General features: G+C 41.4%; 3 protein-coding genes and 2 long non-coding RNA genes across 5 annotated transcripts; 1 reads left to right on the top strand and 4 right to left on the bottom strand.

Annotated features, from left to right (window-relative positions):
• Positions 1 to 1,755: 1,755 nt before the first annotated feature.
• Positions 1,756 to 3,318, bottom strand: LOC110874596. Its single transcript, XR_002556074.1, has 3 exons — positions 3,246 to 3,318; positions 2,927 to 3,149; positions 1,756 to 1,984 (listed from the first exon to the last, which is right to left on the bottom strand). It is a non-coding gene; the product is annotated as an uncharacterized LOC110874596 (long non-coding RNA).
• A 5,754-nt stretch (positions 3,319 to 9,072) lies between these two features.
• On the bottom strand, positions 9,073 to 11,979 carry LOC110876213. The gene has a single exon (XM_022124390.1). The coding sequence runs from the start codon at positions 11,977 to 11,979 to the stop codon at positions 9,073 to 9,075; it is 2,907 nt and encodes a 968-aa protein (XP_021980082.1).
• A 5,585-nt stretch (positions 11,980 to 17,564) lies between these two features.
• Positions 17,565 to 19,418, top strand: LOC110874595. Its single transcript, XR_002556073.2, has 3 exons — positions 17,565 to 17,685; positions 18,196 to 18,262; positions 19,222 to 19,418. It is a non-coding gene; the product is annotated as an uncharacterized LOC110874595 (long non-coding RNA).
• Positions 19,419 to 20,993: 1,575 nt separating this feature from the next.
• LOC110874594 (lipid transfer-like protein VAS) lies at positions 20,994 to 21,605 on the bottom strand. The gene has a single exon (XM_022123150.2). It carries the CDS (start codon positions 21,555 to 21,557, stop codon positions 21,108 to 21,110), a length of 450 nt encoding a protein of 149 aa, XP_021978842.1. The 5' UTR covers positions 21,558 to 21,605; the 3' UTR covers positions 20,994 to 21,107.
• A 2,023-nt stretch (positions 21,606 to 23,628) lies between these two features.
• LOC110878381 (prohibitin-3, mitochondrial) lies at positions 23,629 to 24,815 on the bottom strand. Its single transcript, XM_022126676.2, has one exon. The coding sequence runs from the start codon at positions 24,728 to 24,730 to the stop codon at positions 23,888 to 23,890; it is 843 nt and encodes a 280-aa protein (XP_021982368.1). The 5' UTR covers positions 24,731 to 24,815; the 3' UTR covers positions 23,629 to 23,887.
• Between the last annotated feature and the right edge of the window lie 3,011 nt (positions 24,816 to 27,826).

Consider the following 27,826-nt stretch of genomic DNA (forward strand, 5'->3'; position numbering starts at 1 on the left):
AATACTTACAATTTTATGATCATTATTTTTTTTATTTTTTAGTGTTACTTCTTTTTAAGACATAATAAAATGGATTGTAGTATCTCAAAAGAAAAGTGAAAACTTAGAAAATTATTTTGAATAGCGAAAATTGACTATTCATTTGTTTTACTATTTTATCTAAATAAGTCATTTCATTGATAAGGATTATATACAAGTTTATAATTTACATTTTTTCATCATTTAACCCGTGTAATACACGGGATTGTAAGCTAGTAAAATAATATTTAAAAAGGAAGTGGGTCCCATATATCTCTCTCATCTCACTGGCATGAAGGAATCACGCCTTCCATGCCCCTGGGACGGTGTGTCACACCTGAGTTACATCGATGCTGCTACTTCACACGGGATGTTAGACCATAACACTTAGTCTAAAGATAGACATCAAATCTTTGAAATTGTATATTGGTTGTGTAATTGTGATTAACAAAAGATACAAATATAATATCATTTTTTAAATTCATAAAATATGATTATGAGATTTAAAACCAATAGATTAATCACAATCCCCTTTTATAACTTTCATATCAAAATAATTATTAGTAATCCTGCATATTAGTGAATAACCAATATATAAACAGTAATAAATTACTACTTTTGTCTGTGTTATTTTGACCAAAATTTCGGTTTTAATTCCTAATATTTTTGTTTCTGTTATTTATATTTTTATCATTTCAGCTCTTAGACATTAAGGTTCTGTTTGTTTTTTGGCCAGAAGTACTTCTGGCCACTTATGTCTGCGCGACGCAGACGCGCGCAGACGTTTGATGTATGCAGCTTGTTTGTTTTCTCGCAGACCTTTCATTAAAAAAGGTTTGCGAGACCTCTTCTTGGAGCAGACATGGACCCAAGTCTTCTCCTCGCAGACGTTTACCTCTTCTTGGCACCACCTGCACCTCCGACACCACTGCTCCGCCACCACCTCCACTCCGCCACCACCTCCACCTCCGACACCCCTGCTCCGCCACCACCTCCACCTCCGACACCCCTGCTCCGACGCCATCATCACCACCTCCACCTCCGACACCCCTGCTCCGCCACCACCTCCACCTCCACCTCCACCTCCGAAACCCCCACCTCCGCCGACACCCATCGACCTCCACAACCGAAACCCTAAATCGATGGCAAACAAAACACCCCAAATCAATCAGAAACAAAACCCCCAAATCGTCATCGATCTGTTACATCATCATCATCATCGATCTGTTACATCATCATCATCATCATCGATCTGCATCATCATCATCGATCTGTGGTGTAGTGGTGACGGTGGTGGCTGTGGTGTAGTGGTGAAGGTGGTGGCGTTGGTGAAGTGGTGGCGGTGGTGACGGTGGTGAAGTGGTGGCGGTGGTGAAGTGGTGGTCGCTGGAGAAGTGGAGGTGTGAAGGCGGAGGTGGTGACGGTGGTGGTGATGATGGCGGTGGTGAAGTGGTGGCGGTGGTGAAGTGGTGGCGGTGGTGATGATGGCGGTGGTGCAGATTGTAGAGAGAGAGTAGAGAGAGAGTAGAGAGAGATACTGTGTGTTGTGTGTGTGTTTTAAACCTAGAAGAGGTTTTATATAAAAAAAAAAACAAACCCTCTTCTCCTTGCAGACTGCAGACATTTGGTCCACCTCTTCTCCTGCAGATGCTTGCAGATGTGGTCCGCAGACTGCAGACCTTTTTCTACAGAAAAAACAAACAGCACCTAACTGTGTTACAATGTGCTCTCTAAAGAAAGTGCAACTGACATCTTATCTTATTCTTAAAGAGCAAATGTTTTGTGAACATCTTTTATTATTCTCAACTTGAACACACCGAACATATCAAACATGAAACATAAGTCCAAACAAAATTATGTTTGCATCCTACAATCTTTCTTCCCTTGTAAAATCAGATAGCAATTTTATTCATTTCAACACTTGACCCCGATGAGCAAGCTTATGGGTAGACACATGTCCTGCGCGCTGCAGTAACGAAGAACAGGAAATCAGTTTGATGCAAAGGTTAAAAATTAATTTCCAAACGAAGAACAGACACATGTACTGATGACGCACGAGTCAACTCATTTATTTTTTAATTAATTTTTAAACAAAAATAAATAAATGAAATTTATTATAGATAAATTTTGTTATCAATTTCTTATAGTAAATCTATAACTTGTTATCCTACATTTGTTAATAAGAAAACAATGATGAACTTCAAAAAAGTTTAAAAATTAAGAAAACAATGATGAACTTCAAAAAAGTTAAAAAAATATATATTCTATCTCACATTAAGAGGAAGAAAATAAAAATTGTGTTAAAGAAAATGTTCATCCTTCCAACGTCGGTGAAGTAACAAATTTGGGTAAAAGAAAAAACTATTTATGACATAAAAGAGTAAAAGATCAAAATGGTACTTGAGTTTATGACATTTTTGCCACTTCAGTCCAAAAATGAAATGTTTTGTATCTAGGTCTCTAAGGTTTCATTTTTGTTGTTATTTTCATCCAATTCGCAAACTGTTTAGAATTTTCTATTAACTTATCCCTTTTTGTCTTTTTTTCTAATTTAATTAAAATATATTATGTCATAAAATGACGATTATACCCTTCATTTAAAGAGGAAAAAGACAAAATGAGGAGAAGTTAACAGAAAATTCTAACCCAGTTTGCCAATTTGATGAAATGGCAACAAAAATAAAACCTTAAGGACCCAGATACAAAATGTTTCATTTTTAGACCAAAGTGATAAAAATGGCCTAGACTCAAGGAACCATTTTAGCATTTTACTCTTCTCAAAAGAGACTTTTTTTTTAAAAGAAAATGGTTTTTTTAAAGATATTGGGTCAGCATTGCTTTACAATATATGTTTGATCACAAACCAATAACAACATATGAAATAAGCTAGTGAGCTAAAGCAACTTACAAGGATCTGTTATAATAGTAGTAGCATAACTAAAATCACAAACACCGGTTATACGATAGTTAAGATCGATAGCATAAGACGCATGATTTTGCCGAGTATCAGGTTCAAAGCATGACTCCCCGGGTTGGATCTCCTTGCAGTCGACTATCCCGCACATATAGTCAAGAACTTCTTGCAACTTTGACTCTGAAAGATGGCTTTGAGCTATACACCAGTTTTTCTCCTATACATACATTTTAACAAGAAAAAAAAAGCAGGAAACCATGTTAAAATCATCATGTAACGTATATCTATTTTCGTTGTTTGATAAATATTTGACCTGTGCGTAATTGGGGCAGACAATGGAACATAGAAAGAAAGCTATAAAGCATAATGAGAAGGTTACTCTTGTCATGATTCTATGAAACAGTTCTGAAATTTTCAGTTCTTTATATACATATATGTGTAGACCTGTAAAATTGATTAGATATGTTTTATTAACGATTTTGGAAATAAAAACTTTAATGAGAGAATACTGAATTTATTGGTTTTACAATAGTTGCTATTAATTGAATATAATTTCTAATTACTGTGCAAGATCAAGAAAATATATATTTACAGTTTCAAATGTTAATTTCTTCATGACACTTTAAATTCGAAAATACTGAATTTATTGGTTTTACAATAGTTGAATGGCTATGTTTAAATATACGTACATTTATATACATGCAATTTCCAAACTCCACTTTTGTTGAAACACTGGTTGACACAAGGGCAATCAGTGAGGTTGTTTCGTCTAATGGGTTCAACCTCTTCTTCTACTCGTATTGATGGCTCGAGATCTGCAAAACAGTAAACACCGTTAGTCTCGTTAAGAGGGGGGAAGGGGGTTTTCCCTCTTAACCAGGCTCCGGCGTGAGAATAAGTACTGTTCTGAGAGGAAATAAACAGTGTGTGTATAGAGTGAGTAAGGAGAGTAAAAGGATCTGAACCTGAATGATGAAGGGTCCTATTTATAGCCGGAGGGTGAAGAAGGAAGGAGGAGCTGTGCCAGCTGTGAGCGCGTGCCAGCTGTCCGACTAAGGGGAATATCCTCTTTGTCTGCTCTGTTATGGCAGGTGTAGTGGTACACGTGGCGTCCTTGCATTCGCCTGCGCTGGATACCTCGTACCGGTATTGTCGGTGCTGCTCCCTGAATTGTCGCAGGCCTATGTGGCATTCTGCTAGTGGTGACACGTGTTGTCCTTTATGTCGGATAGAGCATCTTTGGTGCCAACTGTGAATCATCCAGAAGTTTCTAGAAGCTTCTGGAGTGTTTCGTTGACGTGGATGCCTTGTGTGTACAAAAGTGGTGTGGTCCCTGCCATGTAGGCAGGGGAATGGGACCATACCTCTTCAAGTCCCACCAGTCCAGTGTGCCTTCTAGTTGAGTTGATCGTCTAGGAGGGATTCTGGACTTATGAGAGTTGTGGTTTCTGTGCATCGCGTAGAGTTTGGTACATGTAAAATGAACCGAAATGGGCGCATTGCATGTGTATTTTGTCTTTTGTATCTGGTGGGCTAAATGGACGCACTGCGCGTGGGTTTTGGCCTTTTGAAAAAAGTGAGCCAAATGAACGCATGGCGCATGAGTTTTGGCCCTTTGAAAAAAGTGAGCCAAATGGACGCATGGCGCATGGGTTTTGGCCCTTTGAAAAAAGTGAGCCAAATGGACGCATGGCGCATGGGTTTTGGCCCTTTGAAAAAAGTGAGCCAAATGGACGCATGGCGCATGGGTTTTGCCCCTTTGAAAAAAGTGAGCCAAATGGACGCATGGCGCATGGGTTTTGGCTCTTTGAAAAAAGTGAGCCAAATGGACGCATGGCGCATGGGTTTTGGCCCTTTGAAAAAAGTGAGCCAAATGGACGCATGGCGCATGGGTTTTGGCCCTTTGAAAGAAGTGAGCCAAGTGGACGCATGGCGCATGGGTTTTGGCCCTTTGAAAAAAGTGAGCCAAATGGACGCATGACGCATGGGTTTTTGGCTTTTGATGTTTCCTTCTGGTGGAAGTTTGGTGGTTATGGGGAAGTGTTTGGTGTGACCGTCTGACATCCCTGTCTTATCGGAGGTGAACAGTTGCTTTTTTAGTGACTTTCTGTCACGTCAGCCGACCTTGTCGCCCATGCTTCCCGAAAAAAGAGACGACGTCTTCTCTCTCTTCTGACGTGGCAATCATCTATTGGGTGCTTTTTCTGTGCCCTGCCGTTCCACTACCCATCGCATTAAATGCGATGGGTATAAATAGGAGGCGGTTAACCCTTCTCCTTTACATTTTCAAATCTCAAGTCTGATTTTCTTCCTATCTTCTCCTCTTCTTCTCCGTTTTTCTCTATTTTCTTGAGTTCGGATCTTCTACTTCTTTATACTTACCATGTCTGAGAAGAATCCCACCCAAAAGAAAAGAAAACACAGAGGTAAAGCCCCTCCTGGTCCGGACCAGGCTGTTATTGGTTGGAAGGAGGAGGAGTTTCAGAATCTGGTGAGGGGGATGAACTTCCGTCCTGAGTGGGGGGCTCAGTACCCTGCTCCCGGATCTACTGCTTTGGATGCTCCTCCAGGCTATATCACCTTATATGTAGCGTTTTTCCGGGAGGGTAGTTTCCGGTTACCGATAACGAAGTTTACTGCTGTTGTGCTAAGGGGTTATGGACTTCATATCTCTCAGATAAATGCGATTGGGCTTCCACGCATTACCCATTTTGAATATGTTTGTAGGGCTTATCGTATTGAGCCTACTTTTGAAATGTTTAACGTTTTTTACAGCGTTACATACACCAGCGGTTTTTATTCTTTTCAAGCGAGAACAGGTGTTGCTCCGGTGTGCTCTGTGCCGTTAAAGAGCCTTCATGACTGGAAACAGAAGTTCTTTTACATCCGTCGTGGTGTAATTCCAATAGAGATGTCGTACAGGCATGTGAGTCAAGGGATTCCGAAGGTGGATGTTATGCAAGACTATGCTGCTCAGGACTGGTATAAGAAGATAACTTCTAAGGCGACTGCCATTTCTCAGCTGGATGAGATGGCTTTAGTTGGGGCTGGGATGAGTTTGTTGTGGGTGCCCAAACATCCCCTGGGTCAACCTGTGTACAGCCATCAGGGTAAATTTATGTTTCTTCCTTGAGTTTATTTTTTATTTGTTTTCCTTTAGGTTTAGTATATTTTGATGTGTTCCCTTATCTTGTTGCTCCTTTGCAGTTGGTTACAGCTTGATAAACGTCTTGGATCCGAAGACAGCGGGTACCATGGTTGAGGCTATTCAAGCGGATGGGAACCCGACGTGGTTAGACCAGATTCGGGGTCGTTTTTTGCATCCAACAGATGAGAGCTTGAATAGATATGTCGCCGAAGTTCTAGGTGAAGATGTTTTGAATGACCCTGTCGAGCCGGGTCGCGAAGAAGTCATTGTTCTTTCAAGTGAAAGTTCTGATCAAAACTTTGAAGATCTAACCTCTCGTTGCGCGCGTGCAGGTACCGCGCAGGGCGATGTTGCTGAACCTGTGCACGAGGTTGTTGGTGACGACGATGATGTAGAGGTGCCGGTTGATCCTTCTACTCAGTTGGAGTCGAGGAAAAAAGCGAGAACTGATAGGTCTGGGAGGAGAGAGGGGAAGCCTGAGAGTAAAGTTGTTGGTTCTTCTCGTAAGCGACCCTCTACTCATCCTTGTCTAGGTTATGTGGTGGTTTCTGATACGTTGTCTGGCTTAGGGGTTGGTGAAAAGAGTCAACAGTCGGATCCTGATGACAGTGCTACCTTATCTGAGCACATGAAGAAAAAAGCTCTTGATGATCACAAACGTCGACTTGATGAGCAAGCTGCTGCTGTTTTTGCTGCCAAGAAGGCGAAGCTTCAAAAGGAGGCCCCCCCAGCACCCTCGGAGTCTGAGATTGATTTGGGTGTGTTTAGTGGGGGTCGTGGGAACCTTTTGGAGGAGATATTTGTTGCATCTGCTCCTCCTGGTAATTTACATTTTTTTTTTGTTGTTTCCTCGGAGTTGTTCTTGATTCATGTTTCATGATAGCAGTCAAGATTGGTAAGAAGCCTCGGGTGGTGGATATTTATCAAATCACTCCACCTACTTCTCCTCCATCGCGAACAGTTGGTTTGACCCCTCCCCGTGATGATGATGATGTTGGCGCGAGGGGTGGTGAAGGGTTTACTGAAGGTGTTGTTGAAGGAGGTGATGGCGGAGGAGGTGATGCTGCCGGAGGTGGTGGTGCTGATAGGGGCAAAGGTATTGAAGTGGAGATGGAGTCTAGTGAGACCACTCCGCAACAAACCATCTACACTAAGCGTCCCCCTGCTGGAGGTGGGGCTACTTCCGGCGTCGTGCGCAGCCCGCACTTTGAGCGTAATCCTGCTGATTCTTGGGGTAACCCAGCTTGTGACGACCTGCCTCACGCCCCGTGCTGCAGACTTACTCAGGGCTCGAGGATGAGTGATGTTGACAATTGCCATGAGTTTTTTGCTCTGTCTCTTCCTCCTGCCGAGAGGATGTTTCAGAAGAACCGCAATCGTTTTGACCTTTTGGACGATCATGTTCGTGCTGGGGTTAATTTCCTTGCTACTTCTCAAGAAATTCTTCGGGAATGGCGGTCGATGGGGGAAGAGACCCTTGAGTTTGAGCAGTCAAAGAAGTCGTTTGTTGAGGAGAGGGAAAAATTCAATGCGGAGAAGAAGGGGTTGCAGTGGAGGGTGTCGGATGCTGAGCAAAAGCTTGAAGAGCAGAAACAGTTGAATGCTCAGAAGCAGAAGGATTGGGAAGCTGCATGTGAGCGTACAAATGTTGAGTTGCAGTCTCAGCGAGATGCGATTGTTCGCTTGTCGGGTGAAAAGACCAATCTTGCTGAGGAGGCGAATCAGGCGCGCCTTGCTGCTGAGAAAAAAGAAAAAGAATATGTTGCTCGGATTGACAAGCTGGAGGTTCTTGCTCAGGAGAAAGCTACTGAGTGTGAGACTGCTCAGCGCCTGCTTGCTGAGAAGACGGCTGAGTGCCAAGCTTCCGAGCTTCTTGCTGAGGAGGCCTCTGCTGACAGCAGGTGGTTGCTTTCTCGTGGTGTGCCTTTGGTAATGTTCTTTGTTTGCCTTATTTTCTCTTTTCTTTTTGCTTTTGCCTTTTTATATTTGTTTCCTCTATTCGTATTCGAGCTTCCTTTTTATGCAGCTTGCCGATCGCATCCTGCATTCTCCTGAGCTTGCCACTTATATGTTTGAGTTGGGTAGGGCAGCTTACAATAGTGGCCGAAAGTTTGGTTATGCTGAAGGTAAAACAGCAGTCATAAACAAAGAGAAGGATTATCATTTTGAGCTGTACAAGGAAGATTGTGAAGGTGCTTTTACTGCCAAACGGGGGGAATTTTCCACGCTTGAGTTTGCTGTTGTTCGAGCTGCTGAGAAGTTGGCTCGTAAAGTGGATGGAGTAGCATTGTTGAAGAAAGCGTTAGGAGAGGATGGGGATGCATCAGGAGGTGTTGGACCTAGTCAAACTTGATTGACGGATTCTGGCCTGTGCGCCGTGTATAGCCGTGAATAGGCTTGTAATGGCGGTTGTTTTAAGACAATTTAAATTTTGTTTACCTGTGGGCGTATGTACCTGGGATTCCTGTGAATATTTTATCGCTTTTTTCTATGGTTATGCGAATTTTGTTATCGTCATAATATGTGCATGTTTAATTACTTTGATCAGGTGTCCCGAATGAATGATGGCGCTGACAGGTGATGTTGTGTTACTACAACGTTTTTATTCTGTCGTTTAAGTATGTGTGCTTGTATGTGACATACGAAGTGATCGAGTTGCAGGTTATTGTGTGAGCTCAGCTGTAATCAGCCTTGGGAGCATTACAATGTTTAGTTACCTTGCTATCGATGTTTTCGTGTTTATGTGGGCACGAAGTTATGTTTTGGCGTTTTGTAGGCTTTGGTTGTGTTTCTGACCCGGCTGTTCACTTAGTTGTGACGAGCCTTGGAGGTCTACAACGTTTCCTATGGTCGAGCCATTGATGTTTTCGTGTACGCCCAAAGTAATAAATGCAGTTGTGACAAGAAATTTGCATGAAATAAAAGTAGCCAAACACTTCTTGTATTAAAGTAAATGTGTTGGTTGTACGCCCTTTACGATTACATGGTTGTGTTACATGTAGCACTTTCGGAGTTGCTGGGCATTCCAGGTTCGTGGAACCTCTTTGTCATTGATGGTGCGTAGTTTGTAGGCTCCTTTGCCGAGTACTGCATCGACTATGTATGGGCCTTCCCATTTGGGAGCCAGTTTTCCGGGCTTTTCTGCGTTGGACGCTTCGTTGTCTCTTAGGACATAATCTCCCGGATTGAAGCTGCAGATTCGGACTCTGGAGTTGTAATACTTTTCCAGCTTCGACTTGTACTTGGCTTCGTTGATTGCTGCCATCTCCCTCCGTTCTTCTAGGAGGTCCAGGTCGATCCTCCGTTCTTCATCGTTGTTGATTAGATTCATGGAGAGCATTCTCGGAGATGGCAGCCCGATTTCTGTTGGGATCACTGCTTCAGACCCATAGACCAAGCTGAAAGGCGTTTCACCATTGCTTGTTTTTGGCATTGTTCTATGGGCCCATAGTATGCTGGGTAGTTCGTCGACCCACCCTCGTCGTTTCTCAACGAGCCTTGCCTTTATGCCATCGACGATGCTTTTGTTGACTGCTTCTACTTGACCATTCCCTTGCGGGTGCGCAACCGAAGAGAAGGTATGCTCGATGTGGAGTTCATTGAACCATCGTTCGAGGTCGTCTGCTGCAAAGTTAGTTCCATTATCGGTGATGATTCGGAGAGGTAGGCCGAACCGGCATATGATTTGTTCCCATATGAATCGTTTGACGACTGCCGATGTGGTTGATGCGAGTGCCTTTGCTTCTACCCACTTGGTGAAGTAATCAACCGCGACTATTATGAACTTGACTGCCCCCGGAGCTTCTGGGAAAGGGCCTACCATGTCTATGCCCCATTGTTGAAAAGGCCATGCGGTTGTTACGGGCACTAGTTCATTCTTGGGACGCATGGTCTTTGGCGCGTGCCTCTGACAGCCACTGCACTTTCTCAATTCTTTCACAGCATCGAGATGCATTCCGGGCCAGTAGTATCCGGCATTCATCACTTTTGCCACTACCATTCGAGGCCCGGCATGGATACCACAGATTCCTTCATGCACTTCCCGGATTAGATAGTTCGCATCGTCGGCGTCAACACATCGAAGCAGTGGGCCAAGATATGATTTTCGGTATAGTATCCCGTCTGCCATTTGATAGTGTTCTGATTTGTATTGAATCTTTCGTGCTTCAGCTTTGTTCTCTGGAAGTATCCCTGACTGCAAGTACATGATTATCGGCGTCATCCAGGATGTTGTTCCTGTCTGGATGACGCTTACTTCTCTCAGTGGAACGGATGGATTGCTCAAGACCTCTATGCGCACATCTTTTGCTAGGTGCTGGAAACTTGTTGATGCCAGCTTGCTTAAAGCATCAGCCGGCTTGTTTTCGCTTCGATTTATGTGGTGCACCTTGTAGGAATAGAAGGTTTGTAGCAATGTTTTCGCTTGGTTGAGATAGAGTGCCATTATATCGCCCTTTGCTTCATATTGGCCGTTGATTTGGCCTGCTACTAACATGGAGTCCACATGCGCTTCGATGTGTCGGACCCCCATTTTGATCGCCAATCGCAGGCCAGCCAGGAAAGCTTCGTACTCAGCTTCGTTGTTTGTGCTCTTGAAGTCCAGGTGTATGGCGTATGTGAACTCGTGTTTGTCTGGGCTGACTAACCTTAGCCCTGCGCCTGCTCCGTCTTCGTTAGATGCACCATCTGTGTACAACAGCCATGGCTCTTCTGTTTGCTTTTTCTCGGCTTTCTCCATCGCCTTACATTCTCTGTCCTTGTCATCTGGGACTTCCGTCATAAAATCTGCTAAGACCTGGCCTTTGATTGATGGTCTTGGTCTGAAAACCACGTTATGACCTTCCAGTTCTATTGCCCACTTGGCTAACCTTCCTGATACTTCTGGCCTTGCAAGGATATTTCCAATGTTGTAGTTTGTTAGCACGTGGATAACGTGGTTGGCAAAATACCTGCGCAGGCGCCTTGAAGCGTGGATCAGTGCAAGGACTAGCTTCTCCATGATTGCATACCGGGTCTCTGGATCGGTCAAGGTTCGCGACACATAGTATACTGGTGTTTGAACACCTTGACGATCGACGAGTAGTACAGCCCCGACTGCCTTGTCTGAAGCTGACAGGTAAAGTACCAAAGGTTCTCCCTTGTTTGGTGCGGTTAATGTTGGCAGTTTTATGAGGCAATCTTTCATCTCGCGGAACGCACCTTCTGCTTCCGGAGTCCACTGAAACTGGCTTTTCTTCATGCAGTTGCGCAAGGTTTTGATGAATGGGAAGGATTTTGCGGCGTGGTTGGCTAGAAAACGATTGAGTGCTGCTAATCGTCCTGCTAGTTTCTGCATGTCTTTGATGTTTGCTGGTGAAGGCATCCTTTCTATGGCTTGGACCTTCTCTGGATTTACCTTAAAACCATCTTTTGTGACTATGAAGCCCAAGAACTTCCCCTTTTCCATTCCGAATGAGCACTTCGCTGGGTTCAGCTTGATACTTACGCTTCGTAGCGTGTTGAATGTCTTCTGGATATTTGCCAGCATCGCGCTCTCCTCTTTGCTCATGATTACCAGATCATCCATGTACACTTCTATGTACTTGCCGATGGCGTCACTGAATGTTTCGTTCATCAGCCTTTGGTATGTTGCGCCTGCATTTTTTAAGCCGAACGGCATCTTGGTGTAGCAATACAACCCTGTTGGAGTGCGAAATGCGGTTTTATCTTCGTCTTGAACGGCCATTTGAACTTGATGGTACCCTTTGTAGCAATCCAGAAAACATTTCCACCGGAATGTTGCCAAAGAATCGATTTTCTCGTCTATGTCTGGTAAAGCGTAGCAGTCACGGGGACATGCCTTGTTCAGATCTTTATAGTCGACACACATTCTCCAGCTGCCATTTGATTTCTTTACCATTACTGGGCTTGCTACCCATGTTTGGTACCTGACTTCTCTGATGATTCCTGCGTTCAGCAACTCTAGCACTTATTCTTTCATGGCATCGTGTTTGATGTCGCCCAGGTGGCGTTTGGCGTGCACCACTGGCTTTGCATCCTCTGAGACATTTACACGGTGTTCTGCTATGTGCCGTGGAACACCAACCATATCAGCCGGTGTCCAGGCGAACACATCCATGTTTTCGTGTAGTAATTTTTTAAGCGCCGCGCGCGTCAGGTCGGACATGGCGGGCCCCAGAGTGACTGTTTGTTCTGGGTATGCGCTGTTCAATACCCATTTTTCTGCCTCTATGCGCGGTGCTGGCTTGCTTGCTTTGGCTGGTCTGATTTCGTCTGTTGCTAAAACTTCCTTACTTGCATATATCAGCGCAATGCCTGTTTCGGTGGGGAATCCAACAGCGGAATGTGGTGCAGAGCAGATCATACTGAAGTCTCCTTGGGATTCTCTTCCCAGGAGGATGTCATGTCTTGAGTGCGCCGGCAATACCATGAATGTGACTTCTTCAGTTCTTGAATTTCTCCTGTCTGAAAGCAACACCGGGAATGATATTTGTCCTAGGGGAAAGACGGCTTCGTTGCAGAAACCAGTTAGTGGATAATCGACTGGCTCTAGGCGCGCCTTGTCCTCTTGATCAAATTGATTGAAGCACTGTTCATATATAATATCCGCGGTGCTCCCGGGATCAATGAAGATGTAATCTGTCTGGTAGTGGCCAACCACACCCGGAATGATTATTGGTCGCTTTTCTCTTGGACCCCCTCTAACAACTGGAAAAATAACTTGCCTTTCGCGCCATGAATCATCTTGCGCGCGCTTGTTGTAGTTTTTCCTTGGTCTTCGTGGACCTCCCTGCACCATGTGGGTTTCTAGCTTTCTGAGCTTTTTGTTATCTGGTCCCTCATCTCTTCTTTGTATTTGGCGGTAGTCGCGTTTTCCGCCTTTGACCAAATGAGTGAGCTTTCCATCTCGCAGGGCTCTCTCGATTTCTTGCTTTAGACTGAAACAGTCGTCGGTTAAGTGGCTCGTATCTTTGTGGAATTCACAGAATAGATTTGGGTCTTGGCCTCTCTTGTTGCGCATTTGCAAGGGTGGTTTGAACTGATGGTTCTGTGGCCAAGACTTCAGAAGGTGTTTTGGTCAGTGGAGTTCACTGCTTTTCTCTGTTTTCGCGTTTCACTTCCTTTCGATGGGCTATCTGGTTGATCGTATGGCGTGCATCGTCCCGTGGGGGGCTTCTTTCTCTGTGCCCAGAAGCCTTCCAGGGTTGATTTCTGCCCCTTCTGTTGTGTCGATCGTTATGGTTGTGCGCGCGCTGACGGTGGTCGTCACCGGTCAACTGCCTGTCTGTCTGTGCAATGGTTTTGGCTGCTTCTATGAAGGTTTCCCAATCTTTGGGTCCTCCGTCTCGCCCTTTGATTCTTTTAACCAAGTCGTCACACTTGACCGCCCTCATGAAGTGTGCACGCATCATCTTTTCTGGTATGTCGCCGATCTCTAAACATTCTTTGTTGTATCTTGTGATGAAATCCTCTACGCTCTCGTAGTCTTTTCTCCATATGTTTAAACAGTCACCGGGTCTCTGGCTTGTCTTCTCTGCTGAGAGAAATGTGCTAGGAACTTCTCTCGGAAGTCGACCCATGATTTGATTTTGCCTGCTGGTAAGTTATCGAACCAAATGCGCGCCGCGCCGACGAATGTCTGAGCAAACAGGTGGCACCATGTTGGTAAGTTCCATCCGTCTGTTGCCCCTGCGCCCTTAAACACCTGGAGGTGATCATCTGGGTCTGTCAACCCGTTGTATTTACCCACGTTGTGTGGTAATTTCGTTTTGTCGATGGCCGCGCATGCAATTTCTCGGATAAATTTTGAATTTTCTGCCATGTCCTCAGGACGATAGCTCAAGGTGTAATCATGCTCTGCTTTGGGGTTGTACCCCGCGCGCTTGGTTGGTTTGTATGCTTCGTGCTCCGGATGGAGTCTGCTGAACACTGTGGATTCCTCCTTGTAAGTTGGGTCGTCTTCTTCTTCCTCCCATTCCGTATTCATGTTACGTGCGCCCAAACGGGTTTGGATCGGCCTTCGTTGTAGATTGGAGTTTTGCACGAAGTTGCTCTCTGTTTCTGCATAAGTATCGCGCATGTCGTGTACGCTAGAACATTGTGCTTGTGAAAATACTTGCAACACCAACATGAGTGAATCCGTGTAAAGTCAAAAGGGTTAATCCTACTAGAAAATACACATTTCTTAACACACATTGTGCGTCATAAAACAGTAATTATGACACGCAAAAGTGTGTTGTTGATTGAGAAGTCATAAAATTAACATGACATGCATTTGTGTGTCATGTTTTTATGACACACATTTAATGACATACGTTCATGACAAGCATTTATCACACGCATTCATGACACTCATTTTATGACACACATTCATGACACTCATTTTATGACACTTTTTAATGACACACATTCATGACAAACATTTATGACATATACGTATGAGATTCATTTACGCGTGTCATGCTTTTAATTGTTTAAAAATTTTACTATCAAATTACTAATTTGCCCTAGATATATGTATAATAACAAAAGCAATAATGGTTTTTACTTTATTTAAACAAAACACCAAAACAGAAACTCTAGTGTGTGTTCTGGTCGTGAGAATCAAAGGAGCAAAAAGTGTAACACCCCGTGTTTTCGAATGTCAAAGTCAAAGTCAAAGTCCAAGTCAACTTTGACTTTCTTTGACTATAACTAGTCTATTTTATGTTTTATTTGTATTATGTGGAGTAAGTGTTGTAATCAAGGAAGAATCGAAGTAATCGAATGTGTAATCGACGCGAACCGGCTTACGACTGTGAATAGTAGGAAGTAACAATGCGATAAAGTTAACTAATCAGTAATCAAACCGATCTAACTATCATCGAACTCGAATCTCGAATTACACGAACTTTGGTTGTTGCTATACGTGTGTGTGTGCCTTATGTGTTACATGTGCGTGTTTACTTTATGTTTTGTGTGGTGATCAATCGAAACTCGAAGCTCAAATCGAATGCAACCAAAATCGAATTATGACGAAAGGTAACGTAAGGATAGGATGAAATATAGATGATTGTATGTTAGATATAGTAGTTGGGACTGAAAGTAATGTGAATAGAAAACTCTATCGTACTCGTATCATCTTCAATCGAAATCGAAATATCGAAAATCGTCGCACCGAACCCTCGAACCAGGCTGTTAATCAATCAGGCTGTCAGCCGATCGAACAGCCCCGCTGATCGAACAGACTGTTCGATCGAGCAGGCTGTCCGATCGGGGAAGCCTGGCCGATCGGCCAGCCCTTTCCTCTTTTGGAGCCTATAAATAGGGCTGTCATTGTCACTCTTTACCACTTTTGGAAAGCTCTGACCGACCAGCTCGTGCTCCTCTTCCTTTCTCAGATTTCTTCCGATTCTGGTAAGTTTTCGTCCTAAATCTTGTACTTTCTTGATCAAAACATGCTCCTACACCTTTCTATCTTTTGAATCTTGATTTCTAACCGTGAAATCACCAAGATCTAAGCATTCTTGGATGATGTCATCATGGTGTTCTTCAAGAACATCATGTTTTGGCTTCAATCCACCATGAATAGCTCGGATCTAACCGATTTCCACATAAACAAGCTAAGATCTATCAAAGATCTAAACATTTACATGATGTGAAGGATTGAAAGAAGGAATTCCAACTTTCTTTCAACTCTTCTACACTCAATGCATTCAAACCGGTAGAAACGGAGCTTGAGTCAACTCACCAAAACATTCTAGTGGATGAGTGGTTCAAGATTCGGGTTCTATCTACGAGGTTCACTGACTACGGGTTAAACGTCAAACTGCCATCCCGAATCGTTCACCGGCCGGACTGGGTGATTCCTGTCCGAGCAGGAGAGACAAGTAACGACGAAGGTCCCCTGGTTCAACTCATTGTCAAACTACCTCAATATAACGCCAGATAATCAGAACAGCCAAGTGTTAGACGAACAGGCCGACCAGGTCAGAATGCTGGCGGAACGGTTAGGCTGTTCGAACAAACAGCCCAACCGATCGGACATGCCAGCCGATCGACCAGGCCAGCCGATCGGCTAGCATATGGCCCCACACTTAACAATTTCATGAAGTATAGTATTGAACGAGGTACTGTTCGATCGAACAGCTGTTCGTCAACATTACTCCTCGGATCATGAGATACTATGCTTCAACACTTAGTCGATTTTCAATTCGTTGTCGTATAGGAATGCCACCCGATCGAGCATGCTATTCGATCGAGTAGGCTGTTCGATTGAGTGACATCCTGATGAGAACTACTACCGAAGTTCCTAACCGATCGGTTATGACAACCGATCGAACGGACCGTTCGATCGATCGACCTGAAAGGTAAGAACATTTCAGTGTTCTCAAATACTACAACGAAAACTTCAAAAGTTCAAATCCTCACACACAAACACATTTTACTCAAAGGAAGAAACAATCCACTCGAATAGTCCAGCCGATCGAGCCTACCGGTCGATCGAACGCACTGTCCGAACGGATTGTCTAGCCGAACGAACAACCCACTCGATCGAACCAACTGTTCGATCGACCAGGCTGTTCGACCCACTTACACTTGTTTCCATTCTACGTGTTCTTCATCGTTGTGCTATCGAACTGTTCAGGCTAACCCCACTCTCAAGCGCTCCCTTCAATCCACCAAATCAAACGCTGTGAGTATACTCGATCCCTTTTTGCTTTTAGCACTTTTGGGTGTTACATACGTTACTTATCAAAATCACTATCGAACACACTACTCAATTACTTGAACGCTAACCAATATGCATGTATTACGTGACTAAATGAATGCTTGTTGATTGTGTTTACACGGGGAATGATGTCTACCTGCCTTAACGACGTAGTACTATAGTTTGGACTCAGCACCCGTTCACACGGGGGTTGTTAAGGACAATTACTTGCATGGATTACGGTGGTAATCATGTATTGCGAACCGTCTCGGACGGTCAACCCGCAATCATTGGTATCGATAGATCCATGTCGATAATTAACATGCTTCGTTTTCCTCTGTGTACGTGCTGGTTATGCGTAAACTATTCGAACTCTATATGCTATTATCAAACTTGTATGCTCACCTTTACATTATATGTATTGACTTTATCTTAATGTATGTGACAGGTGTTTAAGATGTTTGCTTGCTAGGAAAGCGAGACTAGAATAAAGCTCTAGAGGCCCCCAACAAATAGTTGTCTGTCAGGAAAGAGCAACTATTAGTTGTCTGTAGATCTTGTCAGGGTGGGTCTTTAGGAGCATTTGAACAATATTTATTTGTCTTATTTAAATCTGAGTTGTCGGAACAGAATATTTGACTAGTTGTTATCTGTAATAATTTGTTTGTTATTTGGGACACGATATGGGACATGTTATTTAAACTGAATAGTGATAATAATTGATATGGAAACTTCTGGACAATCTGTTTCGCTCAGTGCCATGCCCGATGATTCCGCCATCGGTTGGGGTGTGACAAAAAGGGCTCCTTCAAGCTAGCCCTAATTCACACAAATCAGTCAATTTCAAGGCAAAGATCAAACATTTAACTTAAACCAAGCTGAATTTAGTGATCACCCAAGTGAAGGGATCACAAGGTATGTCGAAATTATCTTTTGATTGCATCTTGAATTCTTGATGAAAACTTGAAATCGAAAATTTTGCTTGAATGATTAATGTTTGAGTGAAATCATGATGAATTCATGTCTAGGAGCAAACCCTAGTCAATAGTTTGATGAATTTGTGATGATAATTATGAAATTGATAATCACCCACTTAGGTGCTAAATGGGTATTGTAGGATGATGAAGAACACTAGAATTATGATCATTAATTTGGTGTTATTTTATTCCCATGAAGTAAGTCTAGGTGTTGTTATGCATGCTAGACATATGAACTTGTGAATGATGTTTAATCTTGGCTAAATAACTAGTCATGAACTTGATTGTAGATGTATGAAAATTATGCCCACAAGGTGTTTGTTAAAATGCCTAAACGAAAGCTAATATGTTAAAATTTCGAGTAAAACGCATATTTGAATAATATGGCGAATTATGCGAAATATAAAATGATATGAGTTCTAAACATGTCGTTGGTTGAACTCTATAGGCAAGGGGATTGAATCTTCAAGCAGACAAGTCGGAGCGGACGCGCGCTTGAAGGAGAAGCTTTAAAGGTACGTAACTTGTAGTTTCGTTACATTATGCATAAACATTGTTCGTAGTTATGTTAATGATGTTGTAGTGTAATATATGAGTTTGGTACGTCATTGAAGTGACGAAGCTCACTCGACAACCAAACGGGTCAAAATAATGGTTAGAACATGTATGGTATGTCATTGAAGTGATGGCTTTCACTCGACAACCAAATGGGTCAATTGATGTTTAAAGCGATAGTGTTTGAAGTGACTTGAATGTCACACGATGAATTGATATAATGAGTGCGTATGCCGAGAAACGGACACGCCAAACTTGATTTAATGTACCCTTGGATTTGGGTCAAAAACTTAGAAACATGATTTTGTCGATTTTGCTTAAATGTGCATGCTTTAATCATTTACAACAAGCATGACGCTATTGCGTGCGCAAACCATGTGATGGGAGCGAAATGCTAATGTTTGATAAGCCCGGGACTGGGTAAAAATGTTTAGAAACAATCATTGATAACAAACATGTAGTGTAACTTAAAACTAAACGGGTCGCATAATCGTAGAAGGGATTTATAAGACATTAGCTTATAAATCAGATTTCGATGCGAACAAAGATGATATACGGATTCGTAATTTAATTACGGTCGCATAGGAAAAAGAATCACGCAATTTGGATAAGTAGATCAAAAGTTATGCCACTTTGAAGTTGGGATTTTTGATTAAAACCATAGCTGGGCAGAATGCAGGTCCCATAAACGGACCTGCTGGAAAAAGATAACCCTCACGCCACGCGAGGGAGTATGATGGTCCGGGCGCGCCACGCGAGGTACGTTGCGACTCGCGACAAATTCTGTTGAGTCTCTCGCAGCACGCGAGAGACATAAAAACAGCCAAAAATTTTTATTTGTTGTTGAATTAATGATGGAACTTGTTTAAACTTGTTATTAAGCTATCAAAACTAACTTTTATGTCGGTTTTTATTATAGGTGAACATAGTAAGCCTCTGGATGAAGATCAAGCAATGAACAAGAACCGAACACATGTCCGAATAAAGCTTTCGCGTTGATCTTATTTTGTTTTTGTTATAAGTGAACTATGTAAACACTTGGTACTATATTTTTAATGTTTTAAAAACGTAGGAATGTTGGCACGACAAAGTTTTTGTAAAGTCGCATTTTAATATAAAATGTGTATCTTAATGTTATATTTGTGTTAAATTAAAACGGGTCTTACAAAAGTCATGGCATTTTTTTCTTGACAGGCACTTTCGAATGTTATAAAATGGGCGTGTGTCATTGTTTCCGTGTCAAGATAAATTTTGTTTTTTTATGACGCTAAAAACATGACACACAAAAAAGAATGTCATAGATTTATTAAATTTTGTAAATCATGACATTTTTTCTTGACATACGCTTTTGAATGTCATAAAATATGCGCGTGTCAAAAGGAATGTATTTTCTAGTAGTATGTTACATATCACCCAAGAGAACTCAACCTAGAAGACTAGTCTAGTGAGTGAGAGAGCTCATTTGGTATATAAACCTAACATTGGTTGCTCATACAACCGATATGGGACAAATCTCATATCTTGCAATGGCTTCAGTCCATAACAATCGAACCTTCTTAAGGGTCAACGTCCTCATTGGTCATGGTTGGCTCTTTCCCGGCCACCACTCTAACCTTGTTGTTCACGAATGGCTCTCTCCAGGCCACCACTCCGTGGGCCACCACCAGATCCTTAAGAAGTACTTCGTACGTGGATATGTATTTGAAAGTTGCTCAGTAAACAAATAACTTATTTTTGAGCATTTATATTGGATATGAAAGCTAGCACCCTTTATTACGTGGATGTTTATGCAATTAGGTGGTCTTGATACAATTAATTAATTAAATAATCGTTTTAATTAGTTTGGTATATGTGGTCTGAATATAATATCTAAGTTATTAATCATATCTTCATTTGTTATAGTTATTAAAATTGTAAATTATATAAACATCAAAGTAAAATTGCACATTTGTCTCAACGGGTATTTTTAAGAAATTAACGGTTGATACCCGCGGGTATGCCTGATACCCGACGGGTAATTACCCGGCAAATATCCAACGGGTAACGGGCCGGGTATGGGAAAAAGAATTACAACCGGGGGTACGGGCCTAGGATTACCAATACCCGGCCCAAAACCGGCCCATTGCCGTTCCTATACATTGTTAATACATGGAACGGCTGAGGTTCCTGTAAAAAGGACATTTCTTATAAGAAGTGTGAGAATGCATAGAAATTGATATGTAGGCATCATGTTTTGAACTTAGGCATGATGTTTTGGGTTGTTTTGGCAAGAAAAACACCAAACATAACAATTTAAAACACAATGCAACGTATTATGGGCGTGAAATTTAAAACACACTACTTAACACTTAAAAACACTACTTAACGTTCTTGACATAGTATTTTAAGTTTTAAGCCTAGAATTCACTTCATTGTGTCTTAAATTGTTATGTTTGATGTTTTCTTGCCAAAACAACACAAAACATTATGCCCAATTCCAAAACATAATGTCTACATATTAATTTTTATGCTTTTTCACACTTCTCACGAATAATGTTTTTTTTTACAGGATCATAAGATTGGAATGATGTATTACCTTTTCCCAGTCATAATTACCTGAAAAACCTTATTGTTTACAACGACAAGTTATCATTATATATGTGACCCAACCAAACAACCCAAACCAAAACATGTACACAAAAAGAAGGTACATAGATAGCACAAAACGGTGTTTCATTAATAATTAATATTAATATTAATAATAACAATAAAAATCAAGATACAACAAAGAAGAAAACTTGCAAGAAAAGATGATGATTCATGAACTCACATGAACCAACAGTATAGAGCTGCAACCAGCATGAATAAGTAGATATTAAAACATCTCATTTGTTGCGAGTCACTTGAACCTGGAGTATTCTTAGATGTGGTGGTCACACACGAGATAGGGTTGACCCGTTGACCACATCTGGCTGGTAACTCTTGGGCCTGAGTGACATTGATACCAGCCCTCTCAGCATTTTTAGTACCTTGATTACTTATCATACTGCATAAGCACTCTGGGTTAGACTTAATCACCGATTTTAGAGGATCACAACAGCTGTCCGGTGGATCCCGACCCTGTTGCTGGTTGTTTAGGTAACTAAGGCATGGAACAAGCTGATTGACACATGTTGATCCACCACCATTGTTCCCTTGTACCTGTGCATTTGCCCAAAATGCCCCTGACATTGTTATCATCAGTATCATTGCATGCATGCAGTTCAACATCTTCATTTTGATCTTTGTGTTTCCTTTGTCTTAGATGTTTCTTTGAATGGTTTGGATGATTTACATGTAATACTGGGGGGATATAAGTAGTCTTTGATGCATGGTTTTGGTTGGTGGGTGTAGTTGATCAAACTAAGAGCTAGCTAGCATGTTGACTTTTTGATAAATAGTCAAGCTGGAAGAGGTTGAACTACCAAAACCCTTAAAGGAAAAGTATTGCTATTAATCGAATACATCATTCTAAATCTTAGTTTATCAGTTTAGTGACAAAAGATGAAAAGATATTAATTATATTTTAGTACAAGTTTATGAACTATCATCATTACTTTCACTATTAATTACCATTAGTATTATTTAAAACGATAAAAAGAAAATGGTTTTCGGAATTTACTTTAGTCTTTATCAAGGGTTGCTGGTGGTTGCTTGGAGGTCTCCGGTACATTACGAGAGAGTTCTGTATTTGTTGAAAGTTGTTTATTTTAAGGCGGATAGGTTTTGAGATAAGCAGAGAGTTTTTATTTTATTTTTGAGATAGAATAGCAGAGTTTAAGGTGGAAAGAAATTCTCATTGCTTTCATTATTATTTAGAGACCAGGTTCGTGTTAGGAAATGGAAATGAATGTGTTCGTGTTAATTTGTGTTAGCTCGTTAATTTTAAGTGACGAACACAAACAAACACAACTGAATACAAACTAACGTTCATGAACACAAACGAACGCTCATGAACACAACACAAACAAGCGTTCATAAACACAAACGAACATATAAGTGGCCAGAAGACGAAGCTGGTGGTCCTCGAGAAGATGACATCGCCAATGTAGGTGACGAGAAATTTGCAAAGGTTGTGAGCCCTAAATTGTTAAAAGGTGTTTAACATACAATACAATTAAATATTTTATTAATGGGGATTTTGAAGTATTTAAATAAAATATAAATATTAAAAACCATAACGAACTATTGAACACAAACGAACACTAGTGGGAATTTTAAAGTATTTAAAAAATATAAAAATTAAAAACCCTAATGAACTATTGAACACAAACGAGCACGGCCTTTGTTCATGTCCGTTCCTTTAACTAAATGACCGAAATTTCTTATTCGTGTTCGTTCATTTATTGAACAAACACAAACGAACTTCCCGCCTAATGATTCATGAAAATGAACGAACACAAACAAACTTCCCGCCTAATGGTTCATGAATTGTTAATTGAACGTATAGTTCGTTTCCGACCCTGTCACTAGGTGATGAAACATCTGAATTCATATGATGATCTAAAGCATTGAGCACACATAGGATAAAGGTTTAATAAGTCACATATCTACCTATCGATCATTACTTTGGGAAAGGGGTTGGTGCAGAACCTGGTGATCATAAATATAACTGAAACTGGCTATTTGCATAAGGTAACAAACTTAGTAAAACTATAACAAAAAACCACCAAATTTCGCTGACTTTTTTTATGTAGCGGTGCTGATGGCATAAGTTAGATACTACTTCATGATGTCAAAGTTAGAGATTATGCATCAACAGCAGAATGGACTCATGCTTCGCTATTCCAATAAGTTTAGAATAAGATTATTCAACTTTGCGCGTTTTTGTTCCAGAAGTGGTTTTAAACTCAGTCATTCCTGTTTATTAAAAAAACATTGTTGATGATGAATGAATGGTTGGTCTGTAATCCATTGCCAATTGCTGAATTCGCGATTGTTTCAATGATATTGATGCTCTTTAATGGATTCTCTGTTTGATCGATGCATTGAAAATCTCCTCCATTGGTACAAGGCCATCATTTGAAACTGGATAACAAATCATCAGCATTCTTACTATCATCGCTTTCAGATCTGAATTTTACATTTGGGAATTTTATTCTCGGTTAATCAAGTAGCTTCTACCGACAGATGCATAATGGATCATCAATCATAGTCGACAAGTTTAGGGGCTAACGCTGGCATTGCATCGAACTACTACTTCGTGAAGGTGGTCTCATAGTACAACAAAAAATGAGATTACAGGCATGTTTTAAACACTTACTAAACTATCATCACACCAACAAAACACTAACCTAATAATGTGATGTTCAATGAGATAATCTATCAACAATTTCACACACAACACCTTATTGTGACCGCCTTTTCTCATGCTCAAATCCTTTTACAAATAAATCAAGTAAAAGAACCCAAACATTGGACAAGGCATGATGAAAGAGTGTAATCAAAAGCCAACAAAACAGTTCAATTACAACTTAATCAAACAGTTATAAAACGATATCTCGAATTGTTCCAACTCATAAACCATTAAGCAAAACAGAACCAACATTACCAAATCTGTTACCGAATCAGCGAGACGGATTAAGCCCAAGAAGCATCTGACTATCACCCCCAGGCAAATACATAACATTCCCACTCCTCGCCAAAGTCGACGAAATCTCCCTGGACGCCTCAATCCTCCTAAGCTCAATCAACCCCATACCCGCCGCAGCAGTCGCATCCGAAATCAGCTTCGCACTCTCACTCTCCCCTTCCGCCCTAATAATCGCGGCTCTCCGCTCCTGCTCCGCCTTCGCCACAACAAATTTCGACCTCTCCGCCTCCTGCTGCGCCACTTGCTTCTGCTCTACCGCCTTTGAAAACTCCGCCCCATACGACAAATGCGTAATCGCCACATCATCAAGCACAATATTAAAATCCTTAGCTCTACGAATCAAACTATCCCTAACCAAAGCAGACACATGCGGCCTCTCCGTCAACAATTGATCAGCATTAAACTGAGCAACAACAGCTTTCAAAACCTCATTTCCAATAGACGGAAGCACCTTCTCATCATATTCTAACCCTAGGGTTTTGAAAATGGAGGGCAATTTGTTGACTTCAGGGCGAGATAAAACCCTAAGAGTTAGGTTAACCATTTGAAGATCTTTAGTGCCGGAGATTGAAGAGAAAGTGTGTGGTCTTGTACGGATGTCGAATATGTAGGGTTTTTGGAGCCATGGGATGAGGAAGTGAGTACCTTCACCGATAGTATCGTCGATGACGCCGCGGAAACGGTCGAAGAGGACGGCGCGTTGGCCGCCGTCGACGGTGTAGAGGGCGGAGTTGAGGAAGGTGGCGGACGCGCCGAGGCCTAAGGCGGCGCGTGCTAGGTTGGTTAAGAAGGAAATGGCTGGTTGGTTGCTACCCATTGTCGGTTAAGAGTGATAGAAGGTTGTGGAAGGAGGGTTTTAGACATGGACTTGGTTTGTTGTCCAAGTCAAGATTGGTAAAAGTAAAACCCTTGTTTGAATCATGGATGTTTGATTGATGGTTTGCTTTGGCCCAATTGAGCCCAAATAGTGAGACTTGTTTGTTGTTTTAGACTCATGTGGGCAAAAAAACCGGTTAGTTAACCAGAACCAGTTATTAATCGAAACCGGAACATGTTATTAACCGGTTAATGTTTAATTTTAAACGCCAGTTACTAATCGGTTATAAGTATTTAGTATAGGAATCGGTTATTAACTGGTAGGCTGGTTAACCGAAATAAAAACTGAAAAGTTTAAAAAAAGCAAAAAAAAAAAAACAGTTATTAACTGAAATAGCCGGTTAATTAACCGAATCAGTTAAAGTAATTAACCGGACCAGTTAAAAAAAAACATGATAAAGTCAAAAAGTCACATTAACTGGTATAACCGATTAACCGAACTGGTTATTGAAATTAACCGGTTTGTGCACCTCTATTATAGAGGTGTATGTTTCGGGGTTTTTTTTGTGAAACTGGTTTGGGTTGTAGAGCAAATCAGTTTGGTTAACTTTGGTGAAAACCAGTTTGAGTCGAAACTGGTTATGGAGGAAAATATTTGAACCCTATTACACAAATTGGTTTGGGTCGGGTTGAACCGGGTTTTACAAATCAGTTCAGGCCAAAGCGTTTTTAGTAATGAAAGTAGGAATCGATATATAAACTGAGAGGTTTGGGTCGGGTTGGGATTGGTTTCGGTCAAACTGGTTTCAAGTGTGATATCGGGTTGTGTTAGTATTAGACTAGGAATATTATGTGAACAGTTGATATGTGTCGTTTAGTAAAGTATCAATATTGTACTGGTAAAAAAAATTGTATCAAAGATTATGTACGCACAATTTTGAGACATTCAAATAGTTAGGAACCGGTTTGGATATCCAAAGTGATATCTTTGTACATCTCTACTTGTTTTCTTGTTAATCATTGCGAAATGAAAAATGAGTTGGATAAAACAAAAGACCTAATAAGATGAGAGTTCATAGCCTAATAAGTGGATTTGGATAAAAGATAATACCAATAAGTTATGTGCTTTTAAATGTTAAATCATAAAGAAATACCCTTCGTTATTATCTCATACCAAATAAGAGAGAGGATGGAGCAGAACAATCAAATGAAAATAACAAGTCTCCTCAAACCATATTGTTTGAAAGTTGGAGTCTTGGACACATGAACCCCACCTCAGATATTTGAGTTTCACATTTGCCTCAAGAAAATAATAAGTCTCTCCTCAAACCTTTTCTTAAATGAACGGTTCAAACATATTAGCCTCAAGATTGTGACATTTAGGCATAAGGCTACATGATATGGTGACCATCCTCCCTTGGAGGATAATCCGCCACCTAAGCGTCACATCATAATCCTCTTGAGGATGGTCCATCCCACAAAAACAATGAAATGGGAGGATGATCCTACCCCACTAGTTTATTTTTTTTTTTTAAATCTTCCATTTTTTTAATATTTAACAAATAAAATAGGAAAATACTTTCATTAATATTAAAAAAAATACATAAACTTAAAGAAAATCCTAATAACTTAAAAAAAAAACATAAACTTAAAAAAATCATCCACTTTGATGCTTCTTGATGATGTCTTCTTGCAATTTTTTTAAAGTCAAGCGTTTTGGTTCGGGATAACTATCAACATCCATCGTCAATATATCCCACTCTTTGAGCCGAACCTTATCATCGGCCAATCATAACTTTTCTCCCGCCACGCGTGACTTTTCTTTGATCGCCCGTTCCTTCGCCCTCGCCTTTTGGGTCGTGACCTCGGTGTATGTTTTAAATTGCGTCATAAACTCCTCCATCTTCGGATCGACCTTTTGCTTTTCTTTCTTTGAGACCGCCTCCTTCTTTGATTTGTCCCGGCCCGGGGGACGTTCCACTTCCCTTACGGCGTACTCTTCTTCATCGAACTCGGCGTCGTCGTTTAAATTTATGTGACATCTCGCGTCCGAGCCGTCGGCGCTATAACTACCGGTCTCCAAGGTTCTTTGACGTTTTGCCATCTCCACCTCGTTCGGAACCGCCGTCCACTTTGGGGCGGTTCGCATAACTTCCCACGCCCGAACGTAAGCGAACGTGGTATTATGGTTCGACTTGTAATTTTCCAATGCCTTTTTGAAGACATCTTCATCGCTCATCCCATTACGACGACCATTTGAATATATTCTATTATATTCTTCCGAAAACTTGTTGACGAACCCGCTCATCTTTCGTCACTTAGAAGATACCGAGTCGACATCTCGATACGGTCCTTGTTCCATTAGCTCAAGAAACTTCGCCAAAACCGATTTCTAAAACCCCTCACCCGTTTGATTATTACCTATATTCGACAAAAATATATGTTACAAAAAATTAAAAAATTAATACTACAAAGTATATACTTAAAAAAAATACAAGTTATATTTACATACCTTTAATGGGGTGTGTGGACGAGCCTATATAAGCCTTCGCTAAGACTTCTTCCTCGAGTTGCGTCCATTGTTTCGGCTTCGGTTTGGACGGTTGGCTTTGCTCACCCGCAACGTGCTTGCCTTTTTTTTCTTTTGTTTGTTTGCGGTTGGGTCTCGGGAACAATTTCAACAACATCTTCGTCGGGTTCGGTTCGAATGGGTTGCGATGGTTGTTCGGGTTGAACGGGTTGCACGGGTTGCATATTAAAAGGATTACGCATCATCAAGTGTTGTATGGCTTGACTTTGTTGCGTGTTCGCAAAAACATTCGGTGAGTTTTGGAAAGCGGCAAAAGCGTTTGCGGAAAATTGACCGAATGGGTTCGGTTCCATCGTGGGATAGTACCCCGGCACCGAAAATACATTCGGGTTGTTTGGGGGGTTCAGGTTGTTGGGGTGTTCGGGTTATTGGGGACGTTCGGGTTGTTCAGGTTGAAGGGATCCATGGTAGAATAATGTTTTATAAAAAGGGAAGAAGGTTTAAAAAATTAGAGAGAGAGATGAGGTTGTAGTGAGTGAAAAGTGGTGTAAAAGTGGTGAATATATA

The sequence above is a fragment of the Helianthus annuus genome, chromosome 9 (genome assembly GCF_002127325.2).
Source record: "Helianthus annuus cultivar XRQ/B chromosome 9, HanXRQr2.0-SUNRISE, whole genome shotgun sequence".
Taxonomy (NCBI): Eukaryota; Viridiplantae; Streptophyta; class Magnoliopsida; order Asterales; family Asteraceae; genus Helianthus; species Helianthus annuus.

What these genes read in the sequence shown, in the direction of transcription:
- LOC110876213 (XM_022124390.1), bottom strand. Translation starts at nt 11,979, where the DNA reads ATGGTAAAGAAATCAAATGGCAGCTGGAGAATGTGTGTCGACTATAAA.
- LOC110874594 (XM_022123150.2), bottom strand. Translation starts at nt 21,557, where the DNA reads ATGAAGATGTTGAACTGCATGCATGCAATGATACTGATGATAACAATG.
- LOC110878381 (XM_022126676.2), bottom strand. Translation starts at nt 24,730, where the DNA reads ATGGGTAGCAACCAACCAGCCATTTCCTTCTTAACCAACCTAGCACGC.